This window comes from Pleurodeles waltl, chromosome 1_1 (genome assembly GCF_031143425.1).
Source record: "Pleurodeles waltl isolate 20211129_DDA chromosome 1_1, aPleWal1.hap1.20221129, whole genome shotgun sequence".
In the NCBI taxonomy this organism is placed as follows: domain Eukaryota; kingdom Metazoa; phylum Chordata; class Amphibia; order Caudata; family Salamandridae; genus Pleurodeles; species Pleurodeles waltl.
In genome coordinates, this window is record NC_090436.1 from 528,780,030 (window position 1) to 528,807,467 (window position 27,438).

The window sequence follows — 27,438 nt, forward strand, 5'->3', positions numbered from 1 at the left end:
TAGCTCTGTATATACTATCTCAAAGTAAGAGATAGTGTGCACAGAGCCCAAGGGTTCCCCCTAGAGGTAGGATAGTGGCAAAATTAGATAATTCTAATGCTCTATTTAGTGGTAGTGTGGTCGAGCAGTAGGCTTATCAGAGGGTAGTGTTAAGCATTTGTTGTACACACACAGGCAATAAATGAAGAACACACATTCGAAGACTTACTCCAAGACAATAGGTTTTTATATAGAAAAATATATTTTCTTAATTTATTTTTTAGAACCACAAGTTCACGATTTGAAGTAAATACATAAAATGCAAGGTACTCCACACAGGTAAGTTAGGATCTTTGAATTAGAGCAATAACATATACAGTTTTTGTTAAAATGGCAATAAGCTATTTTAAAAGTAGACAGTGCAACAATCAACAGTTCCTGGGGGAGGTAGGTATTGGTTAGATTGTGAGGTGAGTAAGACACTCACAAGTCTCAGTTCCTGGGCATAGGCAGCCCACCGTTGGGGGTTCAAGGCAACCCCAAAGTTACCACACCAGCAGCTCAGGGCCGGTCAGGTGCAGAGGTCAAAGAGGTGCCCAAAACACATAGGCGCCTATAGAGAACAGGGGTGCTACGGTTCCAGTCTGCCAGCAGGTAAGTACCCTCGTCCTCGGGATGCACACCAGGGGGGTTTTGTAGAGCACTGGGGGGACACAAGTAGACACACAAAACACACCCTCAGCGGCGGCCGGGTAAAGTGTGCAAAGCAGGCGTCGGGTTTGTATAGGAAACAATGGAGGGACCTGGGGGTCACTCTAGCGGTGCAGGCAGGGCACAGGGGGGCTTCTCGGGTCAGCCACCACCTGGGCTAGGCAAAGGGTCGCCTGGGGGTCACTCCTGCACTGAAGTTCGGTTCTTTCTGGTCCTGGGGGCTGCAGGTGCAGTGCTTGGTCCAGGCATCGGGTCCCTTGTTACAGGCAGTCGCGGTCAGGGGGAGCCTCTGTATTCTCTCTGCAGGCGTTGCTGTGAGGGTCTAGGAGGATCGTCTCAGGCTCCTCACGGGGTCGCAATTGCCGGGGAGTCCTCCCTGTGTTGTTGGTTCTCTGGATCTCGAGCCGGGGGCGTCGGGTGCAGAGGGTGAACTCTCACGCTTCTGGCGGAGATCTTTGAAAGTTGCAGAAAAGTTGCAAAATTGTTGCTGTTTGTTGAGCAGAGCTGTTGCTCACTGGAGTTTCTTGGTCCTTAGATTCAGGGCAGTCCTCTGAGGCTTCAGAGGTCGCTGGTCCCTGTTGGATGCATCGATGTTGCAGTCTCTCGAGTCAGGAGACAGGCCAGTAGGGCTGGGGCCAAAGCAGTTGTCGTCTTCCGTCGTCTCTGCGGGGCTTTCAGCTGAGCAGTTCTTCTTCTTTCTTCAGGTTGTAGGAATCTGATTTCCTGGATTCTGGGGTGCCCCTAAATACTAAATTTAGGGGGGTGTTTAGGTCTGGGAGGGCAGAAGCCAATGGCTACTGTCCTGGAGGGTGGCTACACCCTCTTTGTGCCCCCTCCCTGAGGGGAGGGGGGCACATCCCTAATCCTATTGGGGGAATCTTCCAAAACTAAGATGGAGGATTTCTCAAGGCAGGGGTCACCTCAGCTCAGAGCACATTAGGGGCTGTCCTGACTGGTGGGTGACTCCTCCTTGTTTTCTTAATTATCTCCTCCAGCCTTGACGCCAAAAATGGGGGCAGTGGCCAGAGGGGCGGGCATCTCCACTAGCTGGGATGCCCTGTGGCACAGTAACAAAGGGGCTGAGCCTTTGAGGCTCACCGCCAGGTGTTACAGTTCCTGCAGGTGGAGGTGTGAAGCACCTCCACCCAGTGCAGGCTTTGTTCCTGGCCACAGAGTGACAAAGGCACTCTCCCCATGTGGCCGGCAACTCGTCTGGTTGTGGCAGGCTGGCAGAAACTGGTCAGCCCCACACTAGAAGGTAGACTGGTATTTAGGGGGCATCTCTAAGATGCCCTCTGGGTGCATGTTACAATAAATTGTACACTGGCATCAGTGTGCATTTATTTGCTGAGAAGTTTGATGCCAAACTTTCCAGATTTCAGTGTAGCCATTATGGAACTGTGAAATTCGTGTTTGACAAACTCCTAGAACATATACTCTTATGGCTACCCCGCTCTTACAATGTCTAAGGTTTGGCTTAGACACTGTAGGGCCATAGTGCTCATGCACATATGCCCTTACCTGTGGTATAGTGCACCCTGCCTTAGGGCTGTAAGGCCTGCTAGAGGGGTTACTTACCTATGCCACAGGCAGTGTGAGGTTGGCATGGCACTCTGAGGGGAGTGCCATGTCGACTTAGTCATTTTCTCCCCACCAGCACACACAAGCTGTGAGGCAGTGTGCATGTGCTGAGTGAGGGGTCCCCAGACATGCTGCAGCCCTTAGAGACCTTCCCTGGCATCAGGGCCCTTGGTACCAGGGGTACCAGTTACAAGGGACTTATCCGAGTGCCAGGGCTGTGCCAATTGTGGAAGTAAAGGTACAGTTTAGGGAAAGAACACTGGTGCTGGGGCCTGGTTAGCAGGGTCCTGGTTAGCAGGGTCCCAGCACACTTTCAATCATAACTTAGCATCAGCAAAGGCAAAAAGTCAGGGGGTAACCATGCCAAGGAGGCATTTCCTTACAGTAATATTAATTCAACTTTACCAGTCAGCAGGATTTTGTATTACCATTCTGGCCATACTAAATATGACCTTGTTACTCCTTTCAGATCAGACGCTACCACTCAAACAGTATATGAGGGTAGCCCTAATGTTAGCTTATGAAAGGAGCAGGCCTCACAGCAGTGCAAAACGAATTTAGGAGTTTTACACGACCAGGACATGTAAACTACATAGGTACATGTCCTGCCTTCTGTCTACACAGCACCCTGCCCTATGGGCTACCTAGGGCCTACTTTAGGGATGACATATATGTAGAAAAAGGTAGTTTTAGTCTTGGAAAGTACTTTTAAATGCAAGTCAAATTAGCAGTGAAACTTGCAATGGCAGGTCTGAGACATGGTCAAGGGGTTACCAAAGTGGGTGGTACAATCAGTGCTGCAGGCGCACTAGAAGCATTTAATCTACAGGCCCTGGGCACATATAGTGCACTTTACTAGGGACTTATAAGTAAATTAAAAAAGCCAATTGGGTATGATCCAATGTCACCATGTTTTAAAGCAGAAAGCATATGCACTTTAGCACTGGTCAGCAGTGGTAAAGTGCGCAGAGTCCTAAAACCAGCAAAAACAGTGACCAAAAAGTGGAGGGAGGCGGGCAAAAAAGTTAGGGGCGACCACCCTAAGGCTGTCAGGTCTAACACATGCCCACAACCTACTGCCTGTGGCATAGATAAGTCACCCCTCTAGCAGGCCTTACAGCCCTAAGGCAGAGTGCACTATACCACAGGTGAGGGCATAGCTGCATGAGCACTATGCCCCTACAGTGTCTAAGTCAATTCTTAGACATTTTAAGTGCAGGGTAGCCAAACTGAGTATATGGTCTGTGAGTTCATCATTACGAACTCCACAGCACCATAATGGCTACACTGAATACTGGGAAGTTTGGTATCAAACTTCTCAGCAAAATAAATCTACACTGTGCCAGTGTAGGATTTATTGAAAAAATGCACACAGAGGGCATCTTAGAGATGCCCCCTATATGTAGGCCCAACTGCTAGTGCAAGGCTGACCGGTCTGTGCCAGTGTGCCACTGAGAGACAAGTTTCTGACCACATGGGGTGAGTGCCTATGTCCACTCTGTGGTCAGAAACAAAGCCTGTCCTGGGTGGAGGTGCTTCACACCTCCCCCTGCAGGAATTGTAACACATGCCGGTGAGTCTCAAAGGCCCAAGGCTGGTGTTACAATGTCCCAGGGCACTCTAGCGAGTGGAGGTGCCCGCTCCCCCGGACAAGCCCCCACTTTTAGCAGCAAATCTGGAGGGATAATGAGAAAAACAAGGAGTCGTCACCCCCTCAGCCAGGTCCACCCCGAAGGTGACCAGAGCTTAAATGACCCCTCTCATTGAGAAATCCTCCATCTTGCTTTGGAGGATTAGGACTAATAGGGCTAATGATGTGCTCCCCTCCCCAGAGGGAGTGGACATACCCTCAGGGACAGTAGCCATTGGCTACTGCCCTCTAACCCTAACATGCCCTTAAATTTAGTATTTAGGGGCGACCCTGAACCCAATCCTTCAGATTCCTGACAACCTCACAAGAAGAAGAAGGACTGATGAGCTGAAAAACCCCGCAGAGAAAAAGAAACAACAGCTAACTTGGTCCAGTCCTACCGGCCTGTCTCCTGATTCAAAGACCCTGCAACGAAAAGCGACGTGTTCCACAGGACCAGCGACCCCTGAAAAGCCTCCAAGGGCCTGCCTGCATCACCGAGGACCAAGAACTCCCATGAGCAGTAGCTCTGCCCAACCAGGAGAAAAGACATCCATCTTTAAAGGGACTCCCACCTCACTCCAGAAGCGTAAGTCCCCACTACTCTGCACCAACACTCCGGCCCGTGTCCAGAGAAACCGACTATCCAGAGAGGACCCCCAGGTGACTCCGACGTCGTGACCACCCTGGGCTGACCTCTCTGCACCCCCATGACAACGTCTGCAGAGGGAATCCCGAGGACACCCCTGACCGCGACTGCCCGGGACAAGGATATCCGACACCTGGAAGAAGCACTGCACCCACAGCCCCCAGGCCCGTGGTCACGGTGCAGCAATGACCAGCCGGCGGCCCTCACCATTGCCCAGTCGGTGGCTAGCCCGAGAGGCCCCCCTGTGCCCTGCTTGCAGCACCTAAGTGGCCACCCGGGTCCCTCCATAGAGTTCTATTGAGAACTCGATGCCCTGTTTGCACACTGCACCTGGCTGCCCCCGTGCCACTGAGGGTGTGATTTGTGTGCCTACTTGGGGCCGCTCTAGTACTCCTCCAAACGCCCCTGGTCTGCCCTTCGACAACATGGGTAATTACCTGCAAGCAGACTGGAACCAGAGTACCCCCTCTCTCCATAGGTGCCCACGCTATTTTTGCTCTTGTTTGACCTCTGCACCTGACCGGCCCAGCCCTGTTGCTTGTGCTGGGTGTTTAGGGTTGCCCTGAACCCCCAACGGTGGGCTACCTTTGCCCCAGAGACTGAACATGTAAGTGTGGTACTTACCTCTGAAACTGAACTGTACTTACATCCCCCAGGAACTGTTAAAAATATGTCCACTTTTAAAATAGCTTTTTGCCATCTTAATGAAAACTGTGTACAATATTGAATCTATTCAAAGTCTCAACTATACTATGCAAAGTACCTTTCATTTAAAGTACTTACCTGCTAAATGAATCTTGTGGTTCTAAACACAAATTAACAAAATAATATTTTTCTATATAAAAAGCTATTGGCCTGGAGTTAAGTCATGAGTGTGTGTTTTCAGTTATTGCTTGTGTGTGTACAACAAATGCTTAAAACTACCCTCTGATAAGCCTAACTGCTCAACAACACTACCACAAATAGAGCATTAGTATTATCTATTATTGCCTCTGTCAAGCCTCTTGGGAAACCGCTGTACTCTGTGCACACTATATCTCATTTTGATATAGTATATACAGAGACAGCTTCCTACAAAGCTCGAGGTCTAAAACCTCAGTGGCCCTTCGTACCACCATGGATTATGAATCTCCCTCCTCCGTAGCCACGATAGGGGGAGAAAGCATGCCGGCTTCAGGAGAGGTATCTAGTACGTTAGCATTGCCCAAATTGTGACCCCCAGTCCATGTCAGAGTCAAGCTGGTATTTTTAAGGGTCCAGCGACCCCTCTACACTATCCCCATATCCATAGATATCCCATGGAAAATGAAAGTGGTCGGCTGGGATAAGTATAGGACGGCGTCGACTGGAGCCCAACCGCCTCTCCTGGGTCTGAGGGCCTGGAGGACGGGTCGGTATGCTAAAAGATAAGGCGCATGGACTCATAAAACTCTTTCAACTGGGCAGGGGTGGCACCATCTCCCAGAGAGCAGACCCCGACGCAGGCCCAGAGCATCAATGCTCTTCCTGCGTCGTCCGAGCAACGGGGTGAAGTCGAGGAACGTTTGGACTTCTTCCTGTGACCCGATCATCCAGAGGACTTGGAATGGGACGAGGAGGATTGGTAATGGCTTTGCGAGTGGTCTAGTAAACTTCCTATTGAATGAGACCGGGAGCGACATGGAGTCGAGGGCCGGGCTGTCATGAGCTTTAGGAACCCCTCCCTCAAAGCCTTGGGGTTCATGGCCCGACACTCAGAGCACGATTTCGGGTCATGGTTGTGCTCCAGACCCCAAAGGCAGACAAGATGCAGATCTGTCACCGACATCATTCGGTGACAGGAGACGCAGGATTTAAAGCCAGTCTTCCAGGACATCCCTCAATGCATTCAAAACTCGTCAAAAAGTATTTGACAAAAGTGTTGCAGAGAGTCAAAAAATGACTAGGGGTAGCTCTTTTCTGGGATCTGCGCATAGGCTGGCGCAGTAAGAAAATAACTGATGTCAACGCGCTGGGTGATGCTTATATATGACTGTGACGTCATCAGGGTGACCACAACGCCAAAGACGCCCACAGAGTCGACAGACGACACCTGACGGTGCGCAGGGGTACTGCTTGAAGAAAAATCTCGGGATCTAGTCTGACGCCTGGAGGAAATTCTAAGGTAAGGAATCTGCAATTAGAAATCTCCATCAGATATGCATCTTCTTAACAGAAAGTTTCAACAAGTGTTCCTAAAGGCCAGCATAATTTTTATGCAAGTAATTTATTGAGTAAGTTTACCTGAAATTCTGCAGAACTTCTTACCTTGCCCCCATTTTGATGTTGAACTGCTGTAGCCCCTGAAGCAAAACAGCAAGTGGACAGAAGGAAATCTTCAAGGCTTCAGCAACTGCCTCCTGAACCAGGGCCGGCCAACGATTATTTGGAATTCGTGCCTATTTGGAAATGAATGTATAAGAATAAAAAAAACAATAAAACACGGTCCAGACACAAAACAGTATTTCTGTTACTTGATTAAGGAACTATTATGGATCCTGTTAGGAAGCATTGCTTAAGTAAACTTGGACAGATACATTTTAGTTATAAAGTATTTGAAAAAGCTTCCAAGTATTACTACCTTATTAAAGTACAAGTTACGTACCTTAGGTAACAAAGTATCTGGTAGAGACATATTCTAGTTGCAGATTCCTTACCTTTGAATTTCCCTAGGCGTTAGATTGGATCCGGAGATTTTTCTTCGAGCAGAACCTCTGCACACCGTCAGGTGGCATCGGTCGACACCGCGGGCGTCATGCTCCCCTGATGACGTCGTGGTCATATATAGGCGCCACCCCGGACCGCTGACGTCAGCTTCTTTTTACAACTTTTCACGCCAGTAGCGCGGAGGCATGAAGAACAGAGTGGTGCGCCAAAACTAGGGCCCTTCTGGGGAAGTTCCTGTCCCTAGAAATCAGTTCGCAGTGCGGGGAGGTTGGGAGGGTCGGTAAGGAATCTGCAACTAGAATATGTCTGTACCAGATATTTTGTTACAGAAGGTAAGAACTTTTACATCTGATAGAGACTTCTAGTTGCATATTCCTTACCTTTGAATAGATACCCGAGCAATACCATCCCCGGAGATGGGCTGCGAACCAAGATCACACCAAGAAGTCCTGCAGGAGCGAATGGCCAAAGTAGCCATCCCTTAGGACCTGATTGTCTAGGCAGTAGTGTTTGGGAAAAGTGTGCATGGATGCCCACGTTGCTGCCTGACAAATATCCAGGACGGGAACACCCTGTGCTAGCAGTAGCTCTGGTGGAGTGAGTTCGCAAACCTTCAGGGGGTTGCATTTTAGCCGGAGCGTAGCACATTTTGATGCATAAGAGTATCCATTGTGAAATGGTCTTCTTCTGCAACGCCTTCCCCTTCTTTGCACACACATATCCCACAAAGAGTTGACCGTCCACCCAGAAGTCTTTGTACGATCAAGATAGAACGCCAAAGCTCTTTTTGGGTCCAGACGGTGGAGTCTCTCCTCTTCATGAGAGGTATATGGGGGTGCATAAAAGGTAGGAGAGGTGATGGACTGTCCGACACAGAAGGGTGTCACTACCTTAGGTAGAAAAGAAGCCCTTGTGCGAAGCACCACTTTGTCAGGATGTATGGCAAGAAGAACAAGTTACTTACTCTCGGTAACAAAATATATGGTAGAGACATATTCTAGTTGCAGATTCCTTACCTTAGAATTTCCCCCCAGGCGTCAGACTAGATCCGGAGATTTTTCTTTGAGCAATACCCTTGCGTGTTGGCAGGTGGCGTCAGTCAACTCCGCGGGCATCGTGGTTGCCGTGATGACGTCGGGAGTAGTATATAGACACCACCCTCGTGCAGTGACGTCAGTTTCTTTTAACGACTTTCCACGTCAAAGCGCAGAGCCGCTAGGAACACTGAGATTGGTGCGCCAGAGCTAAGGACCTGAAAGAGGGAATGCCTGTCCCTAGAAATCAGTTTGCAATCGGGGAGGATGGGTGGGCGATATTGAATCTGCAACTAGAATATGTCTCTACCAGATATTTTGTTACCGAAGGTAAGTAACTTGTACATCTGATAGAGACTTCTAGTTGCAGATTCCTTACCTTAAAACAGATACCCAAGCTATGCCATCCTCGGTGGTGGGCTGCGAACCAAGATAATACTAGGAAATCCTGCTGGACTGAACAACCAAAATAGTCATCCCGATGGACCTGACTGTCCAGGCAGTAGTGCTTAGCAAACGTGTGCAGGGACGCCCACGTAGCTGCCTGGCAGATATCCAGGACAGGAACTCCGCGTGCTCACGCAGTGGAAGCAGCAGTTGCTCTGGTGGAATGAGCATGCAGGCCTTCAGGAGGTTGCTTTTTGGCCAAGGCGTAGCACATTTTGATGCAAAGAAGTACCCATCGAGAGATGGCACACTTTTGCACCACCTTCCCTTTTTTCGCACCCACATACCCAACGAAGAGTTGATTGTCCACCAGTAAATCTTTAGTACGATTGAGATAGAACGCCAACGCTCTTTTCGGGTCCAGACGATGGAGTCTCTCCTCCTCATGGGAAGGATGTGAGGGTGCGTAGAAAGTAGGCAGAGTGATGGACTGGCCTACATGAAAGGGTGTAACCACTTTAGGAAGGAAGTATGACAGAGTGCGCAACACTACTTTGTCAGGGTGCACAGATATGTATGGAGGTTTTGAGGAAAGGGCATGAAGCTCACTCACCCTGTGCGCAGAGGTGATAGCGACCAGAAAGACAGTTTTGAAGGTCAGGAGCCATAAGAGACAATTATGCATTGGCTCAAAGGGGGTACACATCAAAAAAGTAAGTACAAGATTAAGGTCCCACTGAAGCATGACAAATGGAGTGGGAGGAAATAAATGTGTGAGCCCTCTTAGGAATTGTAAGGAAATGCCTTCCTTGGCATGGTTTTCCCCTGACTTTTTGTCTTTTGTTGATGCCAGTTAAGATTGAATGTGTGCTGGGACGCTGCTAACCAGGACCCAGCACCAGTGTTCTTTCCCTAAACTGTACCTTTGTTCCCACAATTGGCACAGCCCTGGCACACAGATGAGTCCCTTGTAAACGGTACCCCTGGTACCAAGGGCCCTGTTGCCATGGAAGGTCTCTAAGGGCTGCAGCATGTATAATGCCACCCGGGGGACCCCTCACTCAGTACATGCACACTGACTCTCAGCTTGTGTGTGCTGGTGGGGAGAAAATGAATAAGTCAACATGGCACTCCCCTCAGAGTGCCATGCCCACCTCTCACTGCCTGTGGCATGGGTAAGTCACCCCTCTAGCAGGCCTTTCAGCCCTAAGGCAGGGTGCACTATACCACAGGTGAGGGCATATGTGCATGAGCACTATGCCCCTACAATGTCTAAGCAAAGTCTTAGACATTGTAAGTGCAGGGTAGCCATAAAGAGTATATGGTCTGGGAGTCTGTCAATTATGAACTCCACAGTTCGGAGACACCAACTGACTTGGTCCCAGACCTTCCGGCTTGTCTCCAGACTCAATAAACCTGCACAGCGACGCATCCGACAGGAACCAGCGACCTCTGAGGATATTGCTCATGCAGCTATGCCTTCACCTGTGGTATAGTGCACCCTGCTTTAGGGGCAACTTACCTATGTCACAGGCAGTATTTTGTGTGCATGGCACCCTGGGGGGGGATGCCATGTCAACTTTGCCTTTTTCTCCCCACCAACACACACAATCTGCAATGGCAGTGTGCATGTGTTAGTTGAGGGGTCCTTAAGGGTGTTACAACACATGCTGCAGCCCTGGGAGACCTTCCCTGGTCACAGGGCCCTTGGTACCACTGGCACCTTTTACAAGGGACTTATCTGTGTGCCAGGGGTGTGCCAATTGTGGAAACAATTGTACATTTTAGGTGAAAGAACACTGGTGCTGGGGCCTGGTTAGCAGGGACCCAGCACACTTCTCAGTCAAGTCAGCGTCAGTATCCGGCAAAAAGTGGGGGGTAACTGCAACAGGGAGCCATTTCCTTACACTTACCTCCCCCAGGAACTGTTTATTTTTGCAGTGTCCACTTTTAAAATAGCTTATTGCCATTTTTGCCAAAACTGTGTACATTACTGTTTTAATTCGAAGTTCCATATTTACCTATGCCGAGTACCTGACAATTGATGTACTTACTTGAATTCTGACTCTTGTGGTTCTAAAATAATATTTTTCTATATAGAAACCTATTGGCCTGGAGTCTTTGAGTGTGTGTTCTCATTTATTGCCTGTGGGTGTACAACAAATGCTTAACACTACCCTCTGGTAAGCCTATTGCTCTACCACACTACCACAAAATAGAGCATTAGTATTATCTAATTTTGCCACTATCAACCTCTAAGGGGAGCCCTTGGACTCTGTGCACACTATCTCTCACTTTCATATAGTATAAACAGAGCCAACTTCCTACACCGGTCAAAAGGCATGCAGTGTTCATGGACCGCAAAGCCAGGCTAGTGGAAGAAAACATTCTTCCTCAAAGTAAACAGCCTCTTGGATTCCCAATCATGGGTGCAGTAGGGAGTGCACCAGGATTTACGTGACAGTTAGAGGTTTGGACCATCAAGCTCTCTGGGGTAGGGTATTTGGTGAGGAAATTTGGATCCCCTGGAGCGGGGCAGTGGCAGACAATTGTCCTATTCACAGGAACGTTGTGATGGGTTTGGACTATGTCCCCAGAAGGACGTCAGTGAGGACTCTGTTGAATGGGAGTAGCGGTTCTGAGGGGGAGACTCACGATTGCAGCACATCCCTTAAGACAGTAGCCTTGACTGCCACCGAGGGAAACTGAAGGTCAAGAAACCTCCACACCACCACTGCAAATGATGCTCCCTCCTCCGTAGCCACAGTAGGAGGCAAAAGCATACCAGTATGTGGAGAAGTATCCAGTCCACTGTCACCACCCACTTCCTTACACCAGTCCATTTTGGGGTCTTCATAGGGCTGGTGTTCATCAGAGTCCAGTGACCCCTTCCCTCTCCTCCCTGAGTCCTAGGCCATAGGAATAGGGGTCAGGCTCCAACCCGGAAGGAATGGCTCCAAATGGCACCGGAAACAGCATTGATTGATGCCCCTCTGGCTCTGTCTCACACTCAGGGATGAGAGTGGGGGATGCTGCCGGTGGGCGCCGGCATCGGGACTGGCATCAGTGAAGGTCGAGGTGGTACAGTCGGCGTCAGTCTAGATCCAGGAAAGGATCTTTGGGACCTGACTGGAGTTGAGGCTGAGCTGTCAGAGTGGAACCAGAAGGGACTCCACCTGACTCCTCGGGCCTGAAGGTGTGCCTGAGGTGTCGGTCCACTGAAAGATGAGGCGCATGGCCTCATAGACTTCTTTAATTTGGAAGGGGGGTCGCTACAGCTCCCGGATAATCGCGACGGTCAGAGTTGACCTAGGCACAGGCTCTGATGTCAAACGCTTCCTCCTCTTAATGGCTGACGGACGAGGTGAAGTTGAAGATCTCCTAGACTTCTTTTTTGCCTGGACTTACCCAAGTGACCCAATGACTTGGAGTGCGACAACCGATCCTGGGACCTTCCTCTTGATTGGGACCTTGAACGTCATGATCACCATGAGCTTGACGAGTCACTTCCTCAAGGTCTTCGGGTTCATGACGCACCAGACAGAACACAACTTTGGGTCGTGGTCGCGCTCGAGAGACCAAAGGCATACAAGGTGCTGGTCCACCACCGACATCGATCGGTGACAGGTGCTGCAGGGCTTGAAGCCGGCCTTCTTAGATGACATCCCTGCCACACCAGGAGGAAAACTTCAAAAAAGACTCAACAATTTTTTTTTTTTAAAAGTGACTGACGGGGTAGCTCTCAGGATCAGCATGGCTGGCGCAGAAAGAAAACAACTGACATCAGCTGCCTAGGTGACACCTATATAGGTGTTGCAGACATCACTTCCGGCGTGGACGACACATGCAGAGTTTAACAAAAAATCTTCTAGATCCAATCTGATGCCTGGGGAAATTCTAAGGTAAGGCATCAGCAATTGTAAGTATCTATCAGAAGGAAGATTCAGTTGAGATTGGAAGAATGGCACAGCTGCTGTCAGTTTGTTGTTGGACACGGTCAGTGGGCCTGTTTATGTTGAAGCTGAATGCTCAGTGTAGCAAAGTGACCCTTTTGGCATGGTTACCCCCCTACATTTTGCCTGATATCAGATGCTAACTTGACTGTGTGCTGGGATCCTGCTTTTCAGGCCCCAGCACCAGTGTTCTTTCCCTAAACTGTACCATTGCTCCCACAATTGGCACACCCCTGGTACACAGCTAAGTCCCTTGTAAAAGGTACCAAGGGCACTGTGACCAGGGATGGTCTCTAAGAGCTGCATCGTGAATTATGCCACCCAAAGGGATCCCTCACCAAAAACAAGCACACTGCCATTGCAGATTGTGTGTGTTGGGGGGGAGAAAAAAGATAAAGTTGACATGGCATCCCTCCTTGGGTGCTATGCCTACAAACCAATGCCTGTGGCATAGGTAAGTCACCCCTCTAGCAGAGCTGATGTGAACACCTCCTGGCAGAATCCTCGGGTTAGGTATGTGGCTCCCTCTCCAAAGGGAGTGGACACAGAAAGGGTGTAGCCACCCTCAGAGTCAGTAGTCATTGGCTACTGCTCTATGACCCCTGTAACGTCCCTAAATCTAGAATTTAGGGGCACCCCTGAACCTTGCTCTTCAGATTCCTGGTGACCTTAAAGAAGGAGGACTGATGAGCTGCACCAGTAGAGAAGATTCCAGACAACAACTAATTTGGTCCCAGCCCTACCGGCCTGTCCGAAGCTAGTTCCGGTCTATGAAGGTTCAAGACTCCTGTTACAAGAAGATGACTCATCCTGCAGGACCAGCGGCGGCTACAAACCCCAGAGGACTGCCTACCTACCTACATAAAGACCAAGAACTCCAGAGGACAGTGATCCGGTCCACAAAGAAACCTACAAAAAGCACTCCAGAGCCCTCTGGATTTGTGAGTCCTGGCCACTCTGCACCTGACGCCCACGCACCAATCCAGGTGGCCCACCTGACCAGAGAGACTGAGGCGAGTTCGACTGAGTCGACCCCGGGTTGACCCCTCCTTGCCACCACAACAACGCCTGCAGCCTGAAACCAGAGGCCCCCCTGACCGCCACCGGATCAGGTGAAGATACCCAACGCCTAAGGTACCACCCCTGCAACAGCAGCCCCCTGGCCTTGGGGAACCCAGCCAACGGTCCAGCCTCAAATTATCTGTCAAGCCATTGGTCTTCTTCAGCTGACCCCCCTGGACCAAGCCTGCAGCCTCTTTGTGAACCCAGAGTTCCTCACTGAAAAGCATTGGGTGCCGGACCCTGCACCTGGCTGCCCATGTGCCACTAAGCGTGTGTGTTTGGTGCTGACCTGTGACACCCCCCCACCCTGCTACAGTGCTGATCCGCACCCTCTGGGAACTGTGCCCTGAGACTGTGGGTACTTACCTGCAAACCGCTCACTTTTTGAGTGCCAGCAGCCTCCACAGGATTCCACTCGGTGCCCAACACCAACTTTGACCTCTGCACACGGCCACCCCCTGTTGCTGGTGGTACACCCATTGTGTCTTCCTAAACTGTGCTTTGTGGACACCTTAACACCCAAGGACTGGGACCATAAGGCGAGTACTTACCTGTAAACTGTATGTACTTTTTCCCTCCTAGGACTGCATTGTCTTCAAAGAAAATTGCACTAAGTGTCTACTTACCTGAAAACTGTTTAAACTGTGAATGGCAAAGTGCATTTGATACTTAAAAGTGATACATTTTTGAAAATATGTTTACCTGCAACAAAGATACTTTTGGTTCTAGAAATAAAGAAACAATATAGATTTTTTTATACATAAAACATTGGACTGGAGTTAGTCATTGAGTGTGTGCCAGATTTCTTGACTGTGTGTGCGCAACACATGCTTAGCACTATCCTTTGATAAGCCTAACTTATCAACCACACTACCACAAAAGAGAGCACTGTATTATCTACTTTAGCCTCTGTGAAGCTTCTGGGGACCCACTGGACTCTGAACACTATACCTCACTTTGGTTTAGTATATACGGAGCCAGCCTCCTACATCATCCATTACTGCAGACTTTTACATGCAGTTTTAAACTGCTACCCCAACTTTGCCATTTATACAATGGACAAGCCAAACATCTCTCTGTAATATGTGTAAGTCACCTCTATCACTGGCCTACTGCACATTCCAGCAGCAAAAACGCAGAACTGTTGTTTTTACTGTGGAAGGACTTGGTTGGTCCATTGGCAAGTAAAGGGTTATGTGCTGAGTCCCTCAGCAGTGCTAACCTCTGAACAGTGCAATTGAAGTTGATATTCCAAGGCATCAAAACTTGTTACATAAAGTTCGACTTGATTTTCAACTCACAATTAATGTAACATGTTGCAGTGTGCAACATTTACAAAGTTGCCACTTTGTTGCCTTTAGTCTCACCACTCTTAAAGATTGCACAAGGAGCCTGTCCCCGAGACAGCTTTCTACCCTCCTGGGAGGCGATCTAATGACTCCCAAAGAAGGAGACAACAGAAGGCTGCACTCAAGAGAGTTGTTACCTCCCTCCTGCAGGAAGCCACATGGGTCTTGGCCCAACAGCGAGCTTCAAAGTAGAAGCCACCTTTGAGGGGCAAATGAATAACACTTGGGACAGGGTTGCGCCATTGTACAGGTAGACAGACAGACTGGCGCTACTGAAAGGGAAAAGGAAACCAGTTGCCAAGCCATTTTTTTAGAGGGATGTAGCCCTCTTGGTAGTTACAACTCTGGGTTGGGCTAGAGAGCTTTGGATGCCGAGAGAGGGGTACTGCCATGTTGGAAGTGGGCAGAATTGTGCATCCTGGGATTGCTAGATACCACACTTGGCAGGAATTAACAAGTGGTGATCAGGAGGAAGGGAGCCAGGTAGCTCATTGGCTACCAATCACTTTCTATCATATCCTGAGGACATTTTCTCAACATAAAAGGGCACCCCCCTGGCTCATCAAACTTAGAAGTCGACTGGACTGGAAAAAGGACTGAAGCAGGAGTGCCCTGCTGCACTGAGGGACTAGCAAAGAGAGGCTGCACTGTTGGGGACTGCACCTGCTGAATCTGCTGGCTAGCAAAGGGGAGGTCCTGTGTCTGCTGTGTCATGCTCATGGAGAAGTCATCTCCGGAGCCTATCCGAAGTAAGACACTGTAGTGGTCAGTTGGCTGACCTCCTTGCAGCACAGAGCCACAACAGCTGAAAAAGTGTGCTGGGGCAAGTTGGTAGCCCAGAATCTTCATTCTGCTATCAACCACAGCTGGGCAGCACCAGAGACTAGGAATCAAAGCTCAAAGTTACACCCAAGCCCGCTAAACCAGAGATAGTAGTTGGGGGATCAGCTTGGTCACCCAGAAGCTGAGGCATTGCCTAGGGAAGGATATGGCTTTGACTGTGATACAGAGATACTGGTATCCCAGTGGCGGCTGGAACTCTACCAGGACCAAGAAGACTTCTAGGGACATTGAACCTGTGGCCAGGACAGCCTCACCCCCTACCGAGGAATAGACACAGGAAGGCTCCAACTGACCTCATTTCATCCACAGCATCCTTGAACATCTTAGGCATCCTGTATCCCTTTCTGTGTCCCTCCACTTCTGTGGAAACCTAAAGCAAAGGATAAAAGCAGCTGGAGCCAACTGCTACCCCAATTGAGGTAACTGTTTCTGAGGGACCTTGTTGGTCCCCCTGACTGGCTTCCTGTTGGTAGCCCAAAGTATCCACAATACAACCAACCACAATATAATTATCCAAAGGTTTTGCTCAAAACATTTCTAGGTGTCAAATTCATTGAATTTGCCATTGATTGTTTGCAATGAGCAAAAAAAAAATAAGTGCATATGTACTTTACCATGTAAAATCTATATCCCCAGAACCCTCTGGTGGATCCTTTTCACTGTGGTGTCTACAAAAAAAGACAAAAGTACAGTCTATTTTTATAAATTGGTGTCAGATTTCTTCAGTGCCTCAACAATTTCTTCAATTGTTTTGTTGCTGTTTAAATGCTTAGTGTAGGAAGCTGGTTCTGTATATACTATACCAAAATGAGGTATAGTATGCACAGAGTGCAGGGGTTCCCCAGAGGCTTAACAGAGGCTAAAGTAGGTAATACTAATGCTGGTAGTGTGGTTGAGCACTTAGCCTTATCAGAGCGTAGTGCAAAGCATTTGTTGTACACACAGTCAAGAAATGAGGCACACGCTCAATGACTAACTCCAGGCCAATGTTTTTATATAGTAAACATGTATTTTAATATTTTATTACTAGAGCCAAAAGGTTTTTGTTGCAGGTAAGTACAGGTGTAAGTAAGTATTAGACATATGAATTAAATGTACTTTCTTTGGGTTTTGCACATAAAGCAGTATACAAGTAACATTTTTCAATTTTAAGAGTTGACTGTGCAATTTTTCATAGAAAGCAATAGAGTCTTGGGCATTGGTGGGTGGGTGGGGGTGTTGCGTAGGCTCTCATTTTTCTAATGAGACTACTGGATTTTGAGAAGCAGAATCGCCTGCGGTGTGGGAGACTTAGTCTAACCCACTGCAGGTGACACCTGTCGCTCCAATCCAGGTTTTGCTCCGACTAACTAGCAGTGCCTCATCTCTACCCGAGGGCAGGGAAGACTGGGCAGCTGAGCGCATGACATAATTGGTTTCTCAGGGATGCCGTGGTCACTCAGGTCTCATCTGTTTCTCTCAGTTACATTAGTCTCATATATACAATGACAAACAGAGGCAATATATATTTCAATAATGAATTTTTTTTTTATAAAGAAATTTGTATTGGTTTTGCAAAAAAATAAAAAATTAACAGTGATACATACATGTAACTAGGTGCCAACGGGCACCGAACATCGGTCAATCCCAAGTCCTAGACAACACATTGAGTGAGTAGATTCTGCTTCTCCCTGTTGGAGCGTTTCATGAATGATGTCTCTTTTGGCCACCAGGCACGCCACCCCCAAAAAGGTTCGTTCCGCTCTCCTTAGTCCAATATCGCCCATGATCCCCAGCAGGTGTGGCAGTGGAGTCAACCCCACGTCTATCTGTAAGGCCATTGAGAACTCCCTTGTAACCGCCCCCCAGTAGGCTTTAATAATTGGGCAGGTCCATACCATGTGGAAAAAATCTGCATCTGGGCCCATACAGCGGGGGCAGTCAGCTACGGGTCGGAGACCTGCTCTATGTAATTTGGCGGGTGTAAGGTAGGCCACGTGGAGATAGTAGGTTTGTATTAGTCGGAGACGAGTCGTCATCGTTATTGTGTGTGGAGCTGCCAAAGCTTCGTTCCAGTCCACCTCTTCCATAGGACCCACCCATCCCTCCCATTTCTGACGCAGCCCCTCCAGGGAACAGGCAGTGATAGTAATTAATGTACGATATATCTGGGAGACCCCTCCCCTACCCAGGTTCCCCATCAGTGTTCTCGCCTCCATAGGGCTATATTCAGGTATGCTGTCCCCTGTTTGGACTTCTGTCAGTAGGGCGTGATGGATCAGGAGGTATTTATGGAATTGCGTTTTGTTTAATGAAAAGCTTTTCTGGAGGTCTTCAAAGGAACACATGTGTGACCCCTCCCATACGTCACCAAGTGTAGAGATACCTATGCTGTCCCATTTCTGGAATCCCTCCAGGCCCGCCACTTCCCTTAAGAGCGTCCCCTGCCATAGTGGGGTCTGCTGGGTGAGGCGCCCCCACCACCCCGTCACCTTTTGGGCTGTCCGCCAACCCTGCAATACCACCCCGGTCACTTCCGGGGTCCCTCGCGAGATCGGCCCACCATATAGGGCATTAAAGATCTTTGAGTAGCTCATTGTCTGGAGTTCTAGCCGGTACGCCGGGTCTGTCCATCCACCCCCCATCCAATCATTAATCACGAGTAGTTGCATTGCTAGATGATAGTAATGAATGTTGGACATTCCTAGCCCCCCTTCATAAACGTCTCTTTGGCAGGTTTTAAGCGCCAACCGGGGACGGGTGCCATTCCATAAAAATTGGCGTGCCTGTGAGTCCATCTCTCTGAACCATCTCATGGGAATAGGGTGAGGGAAATTCGGGAGGAGATAGAGGAGTCTGGGGAGAACCATCATCTTATAAAGTGCGATTCTCCCAAGTAGAGTAAGGGGGAGGTCCCTCCATCGCTGGAGGTCATTTTTAATTTTCTTGGTTAATGGTGTGATGTTAAGTTCCCATGTTAGCTTAGGGAGCATGGAGACATGCACACTCAAGTATTTAAAGCTATTTCTCCGTACTGGAATGTTTTGCTGCCAGTCCACACAGTCTCGAGACTGGTGGAGGGGAACCAGTAAGGATTTACTAGGATTTAGGATCAGTCCTGAGGCTTCCGAGAAGAGACCTAGGATTTGTAAAATGCGGGGGCCACTTTTAGCCGGATTAGAGATGTACAGCAAGACGTCGTCCGCGTATAATGCTACCCGGTCTTCCGGACAAACAGGCCAGGGCCAACCCTCTATCAAAGGGGCTTCCCGAAGCAACTTCGCCAGTGGCTCTATTATTAGTGCAAAAAGCAGTGGAGATAATGGGCACCCCTGTCGGGTGCCACGGCCAATGGGTCGGAGACTACCCCGTTCACTTGGACACGGGCTTTCGGATTAGAGTAAAGTAGCCTCACCAGGCCCCGGAATCTGGGTCCGAGTCCGTTTCTTTGTAGGACGCGTTCGACGTAGGACCAGTCTACTATGTCAAAGGCTTTCTCGAAATCGAGTAAAAGCAAAGCCACGGGGGTGTGAGACAGGGTCCTGTGGTGCGCCAAGGCTAGGTGTAACCGCCTAATGCAATGCCTAGTGTTACGGCCAGGCATGAAGCCACACTGGTCAGGGTGTACCAATGTGGGCATTACGTCTCTCAGCCTTGAGGCAAGGATTGAGGCTAGCACTTTGACTTCGGTGTTCAGGAGTGAAATGGGTCGGTATGCCGAGCAGTATTGCGATGGAGGTTGGGTCTTGGGGAGCTAGATCGATCTCAGGAGGGAAATGGCCCTTCGGTTCAGCTTCTTCATACATATTGAGCAGGTGTGGAGCCAAAATATCACTGCACTTCCTGTATACATCTGCCGGGAAACCATCAGGCCCTGGGGTCTTGCCTGATGCCAGGCTAGCAATCGCGCTGGTTATTTCTGTCCTACTCCTTGCTGCCTGGGATACTCTAGAAAGAGTTAAGTCGTTCAGGAGGGGGGATTCCCTTTCAACACTGGGTCGAGGGTGTTCTGCGTACAGGCGTGTATAATAAGAGGCGAAGCTCTGTGCAATCTCAACAGGTGTTGTAACAAGAGCGTCTGAGTCATCCCTAATCTCAGGTATAATTCTATTAGCCAAGGGGCACGTGGCCAGCCAATGCAAGAGTTTCCCATTCTTGTCTCCCCAGCCGTATATACGGGCGGCTGATGCTCTACATAGGTGTTTTGCTGATTCTAGCACTAAGTGCCTAATTTCCTCTCGGACCTTAGTGAGTTGCCTCAAGGTAGAGGCCGAGGCTAAATTCGTTTGTTGGCGCTCCAGGTTTAGTGCTTCAGCTTCCAGCTCAGATACTCGAGAGTCTCGAGCACGTTCGCGTGAACGAAGGAGATACTTGGCATGTCCTCAGTGTAGCTTTGCAAGCGGCCCATATTATACCTGGGGACCGAACCGTTCCCAGGTTCAGCTCAAAATATTGAGCAAGGTGGTCTCTAATTTCAAGGGTATATTCATTATCCTGTAAGAACCATGCGTTCAGGTGCCACATCGGGCGTCTGGCGGGGTCTGTCCCACCCAGCCGGACTCGCACAGGTGCGTGATCTGAGACCCCCCGAGGCAGTATCTCCGCCCCTGTGACGCCGGTGATGTCTAGAGCGGGCATAAAGACTAAGTCAATTCTGGAATGTGTCCAGTGGGCGGCTGATGTATGTGTGTACTGACGTTCATTGGGGTGCCATGTTCTCCATACCTCACATAGGCCGAGACTCTCGGCCCATCCGTTAAGACTCGTGGCCCGAGAGGACCTGCCAGTAGTAATGTCACCGGATACATCCAGTCTAGGGTCCAGAACAGCATTGAAGTCCCCCCCCTATCAACGTGGTTCCCTGGGGGAGTCCCGCTACTACCTGACGGAGTGAGAGTAGGAAGGCATCGAATCCCGCTGGGGGGGCGTACGCACATACAAGGTTCAGCGGTGAACCGTGAAGCACCCCCGAAGCAACCACAAACCTGCCTTGTGGGTCAGACAGCGTAGATGTAATCACCATAGGTAGTGAGCGACTGAGTAGGATGGCCACTCCTCTGGAGCCCTTGCAGAAGCCCGCGTGGTAAACTATCAAATCCTCCTCGTGTGAGCATAGGGCATTTAGTTCCCAGGAGGTGGGTTTCCTGCAGTAAGACCGCCGAGGGGGAGTATCTACGGAGGGTATTGAATACTGCGGATCTCTTGATCTTATCTAACAGCCCGTTCACATTCCAGGAGATGACTTGTGTCAGTGAGGACCAGACGTGGGCTGCGTGGGTGCTGTATCTTGTCGGGTGTCTGTCAGTGGACACAGGGATGACAGTTTAAAACATAACAGTGAAATATTAAAACCGTAGAAAATGGCTGTCAAAATGTGGCTATCTAACCCCAACTCGAACTTCTCACCCCCCAACCACCCCCCTCCCCATACTCCCACCCGGAAGCATCTGTCGCCCAAGTACCCAACCAAATCGTAGCAGCCAGTGAGACTGCCATAGGAGTGGAGTGGTGGACCCCTCCATTCAGTAGGATCATTTGCAATCGTCAATAAAAAGTCTTCATCAAGTCATACCTGGCGATCCAGAGGGAGCCGACGGGCCTCCAAAAGAAGCACCCCGAGAGGCCCCTCAGGGTGACCCAGTCACATCGGTCTCCTCGTGCGTCATGACGTGAGCTCCATATAACATTTCAGTCAAGCAAGCACCGGGGACTGGCTCAGGCGGTCGCCGTCCTCGGTCTGCACCTGGTCCTGCATCTCCAGGGACTCAACGGCAGCCCCCTCCATCTGGGAGCTAGGGTCTCCAGCCGCCTCCCCGCCCATGGGAATGGCTAGGTCCCCCCGCCTCCCTTTCCGAGATCTGGTGCGTCTCCGGCTCCTCCGTGGTCCCTCCACAGGGGGGGTCTGTCCCGGGGGGGCTCCCCCCCCTGTTTCTGGGGTCCCCTTCGGGCTCCGATGCCCTCCTCGGTCAGCCAGTCCCATGCCTCCTCCGGAGATTCAAAGAAATGAGCCCTACCAGCCATGATGACTTTAAGCCGCGCAGGGAAGAGGAGCATGTACGAGAGTTGCATTGCTGTAAGTTTCTGTTTGACTTGCTCGTACGACCGGCGGCGGGCCTGGACCTCTCGGGTGTAATCTGGGAATATTAAGAACTTATGGTTCTCCCATTGAAGATCTTCAGAGCGTCTCGCCTCTTTAAGGATGTTGTCCCGATCTTTGAAGTTGAAGAAGCGTGCGATCATCGGGCGCTTCGGGCCACCCGAGGGGAGCGCGGTGCAAGGGCTCTGTGGGCGCGTTCAACTGCAAACCAGGGTGAAAGAGCCTGGTCTGGTGTCCAGGTCTTGATCCAGCGCTCCAAGAATTCCGTGGCTTTGTCTTCCTCCGCACCCTCTGGGAATCCGACAAAGCATAGGTTGTTGCGCCTCGATCGATTTTCTGCATCTTCTGCACAACGGTGCAGTTCGCTTGTTCGAGTCTGTAACTGGGCCACTTTTGTCTTAAGATCTGCTAGTTCGTCTTTAGTTTGGGAGACCCGACCTTCCACTTCAGTAATTCGGCTCACTGCATTTCTGAGGTCTTGTCTGATAAGGCCCATATCCTCTCGTACTTCCCCGATTCTGGTCTCCACGGCTGATTGCGATGACTGGATTGCTTGGAAGATGGCACTCACTCCGTCTAGCGCCGGGCCTCCGCTAGCGGTTTCCCCTTCTCTCCTGGGGCCCGCCGGCATTGTGAACTGGTCTATCTTTTGTTGGGAGGCTGGGGGATGCTTGTTCGCCCTGTCTTTCCCCATTTCGTCTCAGGAAGTCGGGGCGGCTTATGTTGACTCTCAGAGCCGCCTCGCCTAGTTTCCAGCACCCGAACCACCCCAACAGGGGGCTGCCCCGGAGGAGGTCCACCAGCAGGGTCTCAACAGCACACGCGGGCGAGCAACACTCAAGCCCCCTCCCTAGGGTCCGGTAGTCACCGGTTCAATTTACTCCGTCAGATCACGCCGTCGGATGACCGCTCGGTCCCGTTTCAGTCCTCGCCCTGCTCTCCTAGGTCACCAGGAGATCTCAGGGCTTTTGTTTCCCCGGTGTCCCAGCTCACCCCCAGGAAGGCTCCCCGGCTGGGGTCAGCTGGTGTGCACTGCATGCGCTGCGTCCCCGAAGCGCGGCCGGGGGTACGGAGAGGTCCCCCCGCACCAGTCAGGATTGTAGATCGATTCTTCTATGTGATCAGCTGCATTGATATTCAATAGGGGAGGCTTGGGCTGTCCAGCTGCCTGGCTTGTTATTTTGTTAAAGTCTTATCTCCTCTTAAAGCTGGGCTGGAGCTCTGTCTTTCTTCCGAGGGGGGAAGGGAGGCCCCAACCCCTCGATCCCGGTGTCGCTTCGCCTCCCAGGGGCGATCCCCGGGGACCAGTGGATCGCCGGGGGCCCCCCGCCTCGCCTCCAGCGCACGGAGACAATGGCCGGGAACGCGAACGCCCCGCACGGCGCTCCTCGGCTCACCTCGGGTGGGGTGGAGGGGTCTTCTCCCCACCCCAGCCGTCTCTCCTCCTCCCGGACCTCTGCGTACCTACACAGCAGGATCCGGGTCTTCGGGAGCCTCTCCTTCGCCGTCCGCTCCACAGCCTCTTCACGGCCCTCCGGGGTCCGGGTCCCGAGGCGCAGTGCCCAGAGCGGCCACGTCAGTGGGCGAGCCCCTCACTCTGGGCCCGGCGAGGCGCCACGGCCTCCCTTCCGATCCGGTCAAGCCTGGCGGGGGAGTCCTCCTCCCGTCCTAATCTGTCTCCTCTTCTTCCCGGACCTCCGCGCGCCTGCACAGCGGGGTCCGGGCCGCCACGGGTCTTCTTTTGCCATCCACACCACAGTCCCGCAAGAGTCCAGGTCTCTGGGTGCAGCACCAACGCCCCGGCTCCGCTCACAGCATTCAGAGCAGCCGCATCAGCGGACCAGCCCCTCACCTCGGGTCCGGCGGGGCGCTGCGGCCCTGGCCGCCATCTTAGTTTTCGGGCCGCTCGTGGCCGGCGTTTACGGCTCAGATATTCCTGATGCTCGATCTTCAAGGGGATCCCCGGGGTCCAGGAGCCCACAGGCGCCCCAGGGCAGCGCCAAATGTCTGGACAACGGCAGCTTCATGGGGCGGATGACGGAGGGGTCCAGAGCACTCTCAGAGTGTGACCGCCATCTTGACGCCCGTAGCTCCGCCTCAATAATGATTTTAATGAAGCAACTGCATCTTAGATAGCAAAGCTTGAGCTGCAATAACCAGGACAACACAGCATGACAATATTAAAATTGTGACAAGGAGAGTGAAGCATAAGAATAATAATGCTACCATATTGTCACTACAGTCAATAAACTAATTCCTACCTAGGCTATGATAGAGCACAGCGTGTTAAGCTCTAATTCTGCCCTTCAGGTTCCCCTGGGAAGACAACATCCCCCATACCTGAGCAAAGGCCTGAAGTCTGCAAAACAGCTGTAGCAAAGCATTCGGCAATCAGCATACAGTAGTGGTTCTCTGGCTGGAATCTCCCTATAACGTGTAAGGGACAGCAAAGTGTTTTTATAATAAAACAGCTGATGTTCTGAGAAAATGTCCCTACTTAAGGATGTGTATTTTCTACGAAGCCTTGGAAGAAGCACAGAGTGAGCAAGAATGTCTTGTTTGAGAACAGAGTGCTGGCCTAGGCAAAAACAGTTAGATAAACAGAAAATAAAACAAGACCGTAAAAGTGGATATTGTAACAGTAATAAAATAAAGCCGAATAAAATATATCTAGGTTAGAGTGCACGGCAGCTTGGCCAGGGAGGGTGGAGAGGTGTTGGTAGAAAACAGATTGCAGGTAAGTACCTGTGGTTTCAGGACACAGGCCTGGGGAATTTAGGTCGGGGGAGCACAGGTCAACACCAAACAGACACCCTCAGTGGCACAGGGGTGCACAGGTGCAGAGTGCAAACACAGAGCTGGACGCCCAGTGTTTTTCAATAGGGGGACCACAGGGGTCACAAAAGATGCTGCAGGCTGTGTACAAGGGAGTCAGTTCAGGAAAACCAAAGGTTGGACAAGGAGGAGAATCGCCCATTGGACATTGCTGGACCGTCAGTCAGATTCCCCAAAGCAAAGGGACTGCGGGTGCAGGGGTCTCCTTGGGTGTCTGATATCTTTGTCAGATATGGTCGCAGTCAGGGGGGTCCTCTGGATTCAGGCTGCAGGCCTCATTGTGCTGGCCAGGAGGTGTCAACCCAGGGTGGACTTGAGGTCGGAATCACCCGCGGGCCTCCTCTGGACCAGTGGGCTCCTTGGACTCAGACCGTGGGCATTGGGTGCAAAGTGGGCAGGGCTCGTGGATCTGGAGTAGTTTTTGGAGGTTGCTTCTGAACAGGGCCGATGTCCTCAGGAGTTCTTGGTCCTCTGTGTAGGAAGGTAGCCTCTTTCTAGCCTTGTTACCCCCAGTTTTGGGCTGTTTGTGAGTATATGTCAGGGTGTTTTTACTGTCTCACTGGGACCCTGCTAGCCAGGACCCCAGTGCTCATAGTGAAAACCCTATTTGTCAGTGTGTTTTATATGTCTCACTGGGATCCTGCTAGCCAGGACCCCAGTGTTCATAGTTGTGGCCTGAATGTGTTCCCTGTGTGGTGTCTAACTGTGTCACTGAGGCTCTGCTAACCAGAACCTCAGTGCATATGCTCTCTCCGCTTTAAAATTGTCACTGCAGGCTAGTGACCATTTTTACCAATTCGGATTGGTACACTGGAACATCCATATAATTCCCTAGTATATGGTACCTAGGTACCCAGGGTATTGGGGTTCCAGGAGATCCCTATGAGCTGCAGTATTTCTTTTGCCACCCATAGGGAGCTCAGACAATTCTTACACCGGACTGCCACTGCAGCGTGAGTGAAATAACGTTAACGTTATTTCACAGCCATTTTACACTGCACTTAAGTAAACTTATAAGTCACTTATATGTCTAACCCCCACTTAGTGAAGGTTAGGTGCAAAGTGTTACTAAGTGTGAGGGCACCCTGGCACTAGCCAAGGTCCCCCCCACATAGTTCAGTACAATTTCCCCGGACTTTGTGAGCGCGGGGACACCATTACACTCGTGCACTACATATAGGTCAATACCTATATGTAGCTTCATAATGGTAACTCCGAATATAGCCATGTAACATGTCTAAGATCATGGAATTGTCCCCCCCATGCCAAATTTGGTATTGGGGTGCCAATCCCATGCATTCCCGGGGCTCCAGCATGGACCCCAGGTACTGCCAAACCAGCTCTATGGGGTTTTCACTGCAGCTACCGCTGCTGCCAACCCACAGACAGGCTTCTGCCTTCCTGGGGTCTGGGCAGCCCAGTCCCAGGAAGGCAGAACAAAGGATTTCCTATGAGAGAGGGTGTTACACCCTCTCCCTTTGGAAATAGGTGTTAAGGGCCTGAGAGGAGTAGCCTCTCCTGGCCTCTGGGAATGCTTTGAAGGGTACAGATGGTGCCCTCCTTGCATAAATCAGTCTACACCGGTTCAGGGATCCTCCAGACCCTGCTCTGGCACAAAACTGGACAAAGGAAAGGAGAGTGACCACTCCCATGTCCATCAGCACCCCAGGGGTGGTGACCAGAGCTCCTCCAGTGTGTCCCAGACCTCTACCATCTTGAATGCAGAGGTGTGAAGGCACAATGGAGGCCTCTGAGTGGCCAGTGCCAGCAGGTGACGTCAGAGTCCCCTCCTGATAGGTGCTTACCTGACTAGGTGGCCAATCCTTCTCTGAGGGTTGTTTAGGGTCTCTCCTTTGGGTTTCTCTTCAGATAGGAATGCCAGAGCTCACCAGAGTTCCTCTGCATCTCCCTCTTCGACTTCTGCCAAGGATCGACCGCTGACTGCTCCAGGACGCCTGCAAAACTGCAACAAAGTAGCAAGAAGACTACCAGCGACATTCTAGCGCCTAATACTTCCGGCTTTCTCGACTGTTTCCTGGTGGTGCATGCTCTGGGGGCTGTCTGCCTTCACCCTGCACTGTAAGCCAAGAAGAAATATCCCGTGGGTTGAGGGAATCTTCCACCTAACAATGCTGGCACCAAACTTCTGCTTCACCGGTCCTCTGGGTCCCCTCTCATCGTGACCAGCGTGGTCCCTGGAACACAGGAGCTGGATCCAGATGACCCAGACAGTCCAGTGGTCCATCTGTCCAAATTTGGTGGAGGTAAGTCCTTGCCTCCCCAGGCCAGGTAGTAATCCTGTGTACTGCATGAACTGCAGCTGCTAGGGCTTCTGTGCACTTTTGCAGGGAATTCTTTGTGCATAGCACAGCCCGGGTCCCCAGCACTCCGTCATGCATTGCTCAACTCGCTGAGTTCACCACGTGGGACCCTCCTTTGTAGTGTTGAGACGACCGCCGTGCTCAGTTTTCTTGAGCCCGTGTTCAAGTACTTCTGCGGGTGCTGTCTGCTTCTGCGTGGGCTCTCTGTGTTGCTGGGCGCCCCCTCTGTCTCCTCTTCCAAGTGGCGACCGCCTGGTCCTTCCTGGGGCCGGGCAGCACCCTTTTTCTTCAACTGCGACCTTTGCGGCTAGCAAGGCTTGTTTGCAGTCTTTCTGTGTGGAAA

General features: G+C 50.8%; 1 protein-coding gene across 4 annotated transcripts in view; it reads right to left on the reverse strand.

Moving 5' to 3' along the window:
* The window catches only part of SKIC3 (SKI3 subunit of superkiller complex), a 1,026,707-nt gene that overhangs the window by 98,319 nt on the left and 900,950 nt on the right, over nucleotides 1–27,438 (reverse strand). For all 4 annotated transcript variants that reach the window (XM_069225585.1, XM_069225575.1, XM_069225607.1 and 1 more), the window contains exon 39: nucleotides 6,837–6,967. In XM_069225585.1, coding sequence (XP_069081686.1) covers nucleotides 6,837–6,967 — 131 coding nt within the window. The remainder of the gene's footprint in view (nucleotides 1–6,836; nucleotides 6,968–27,438) is intronic.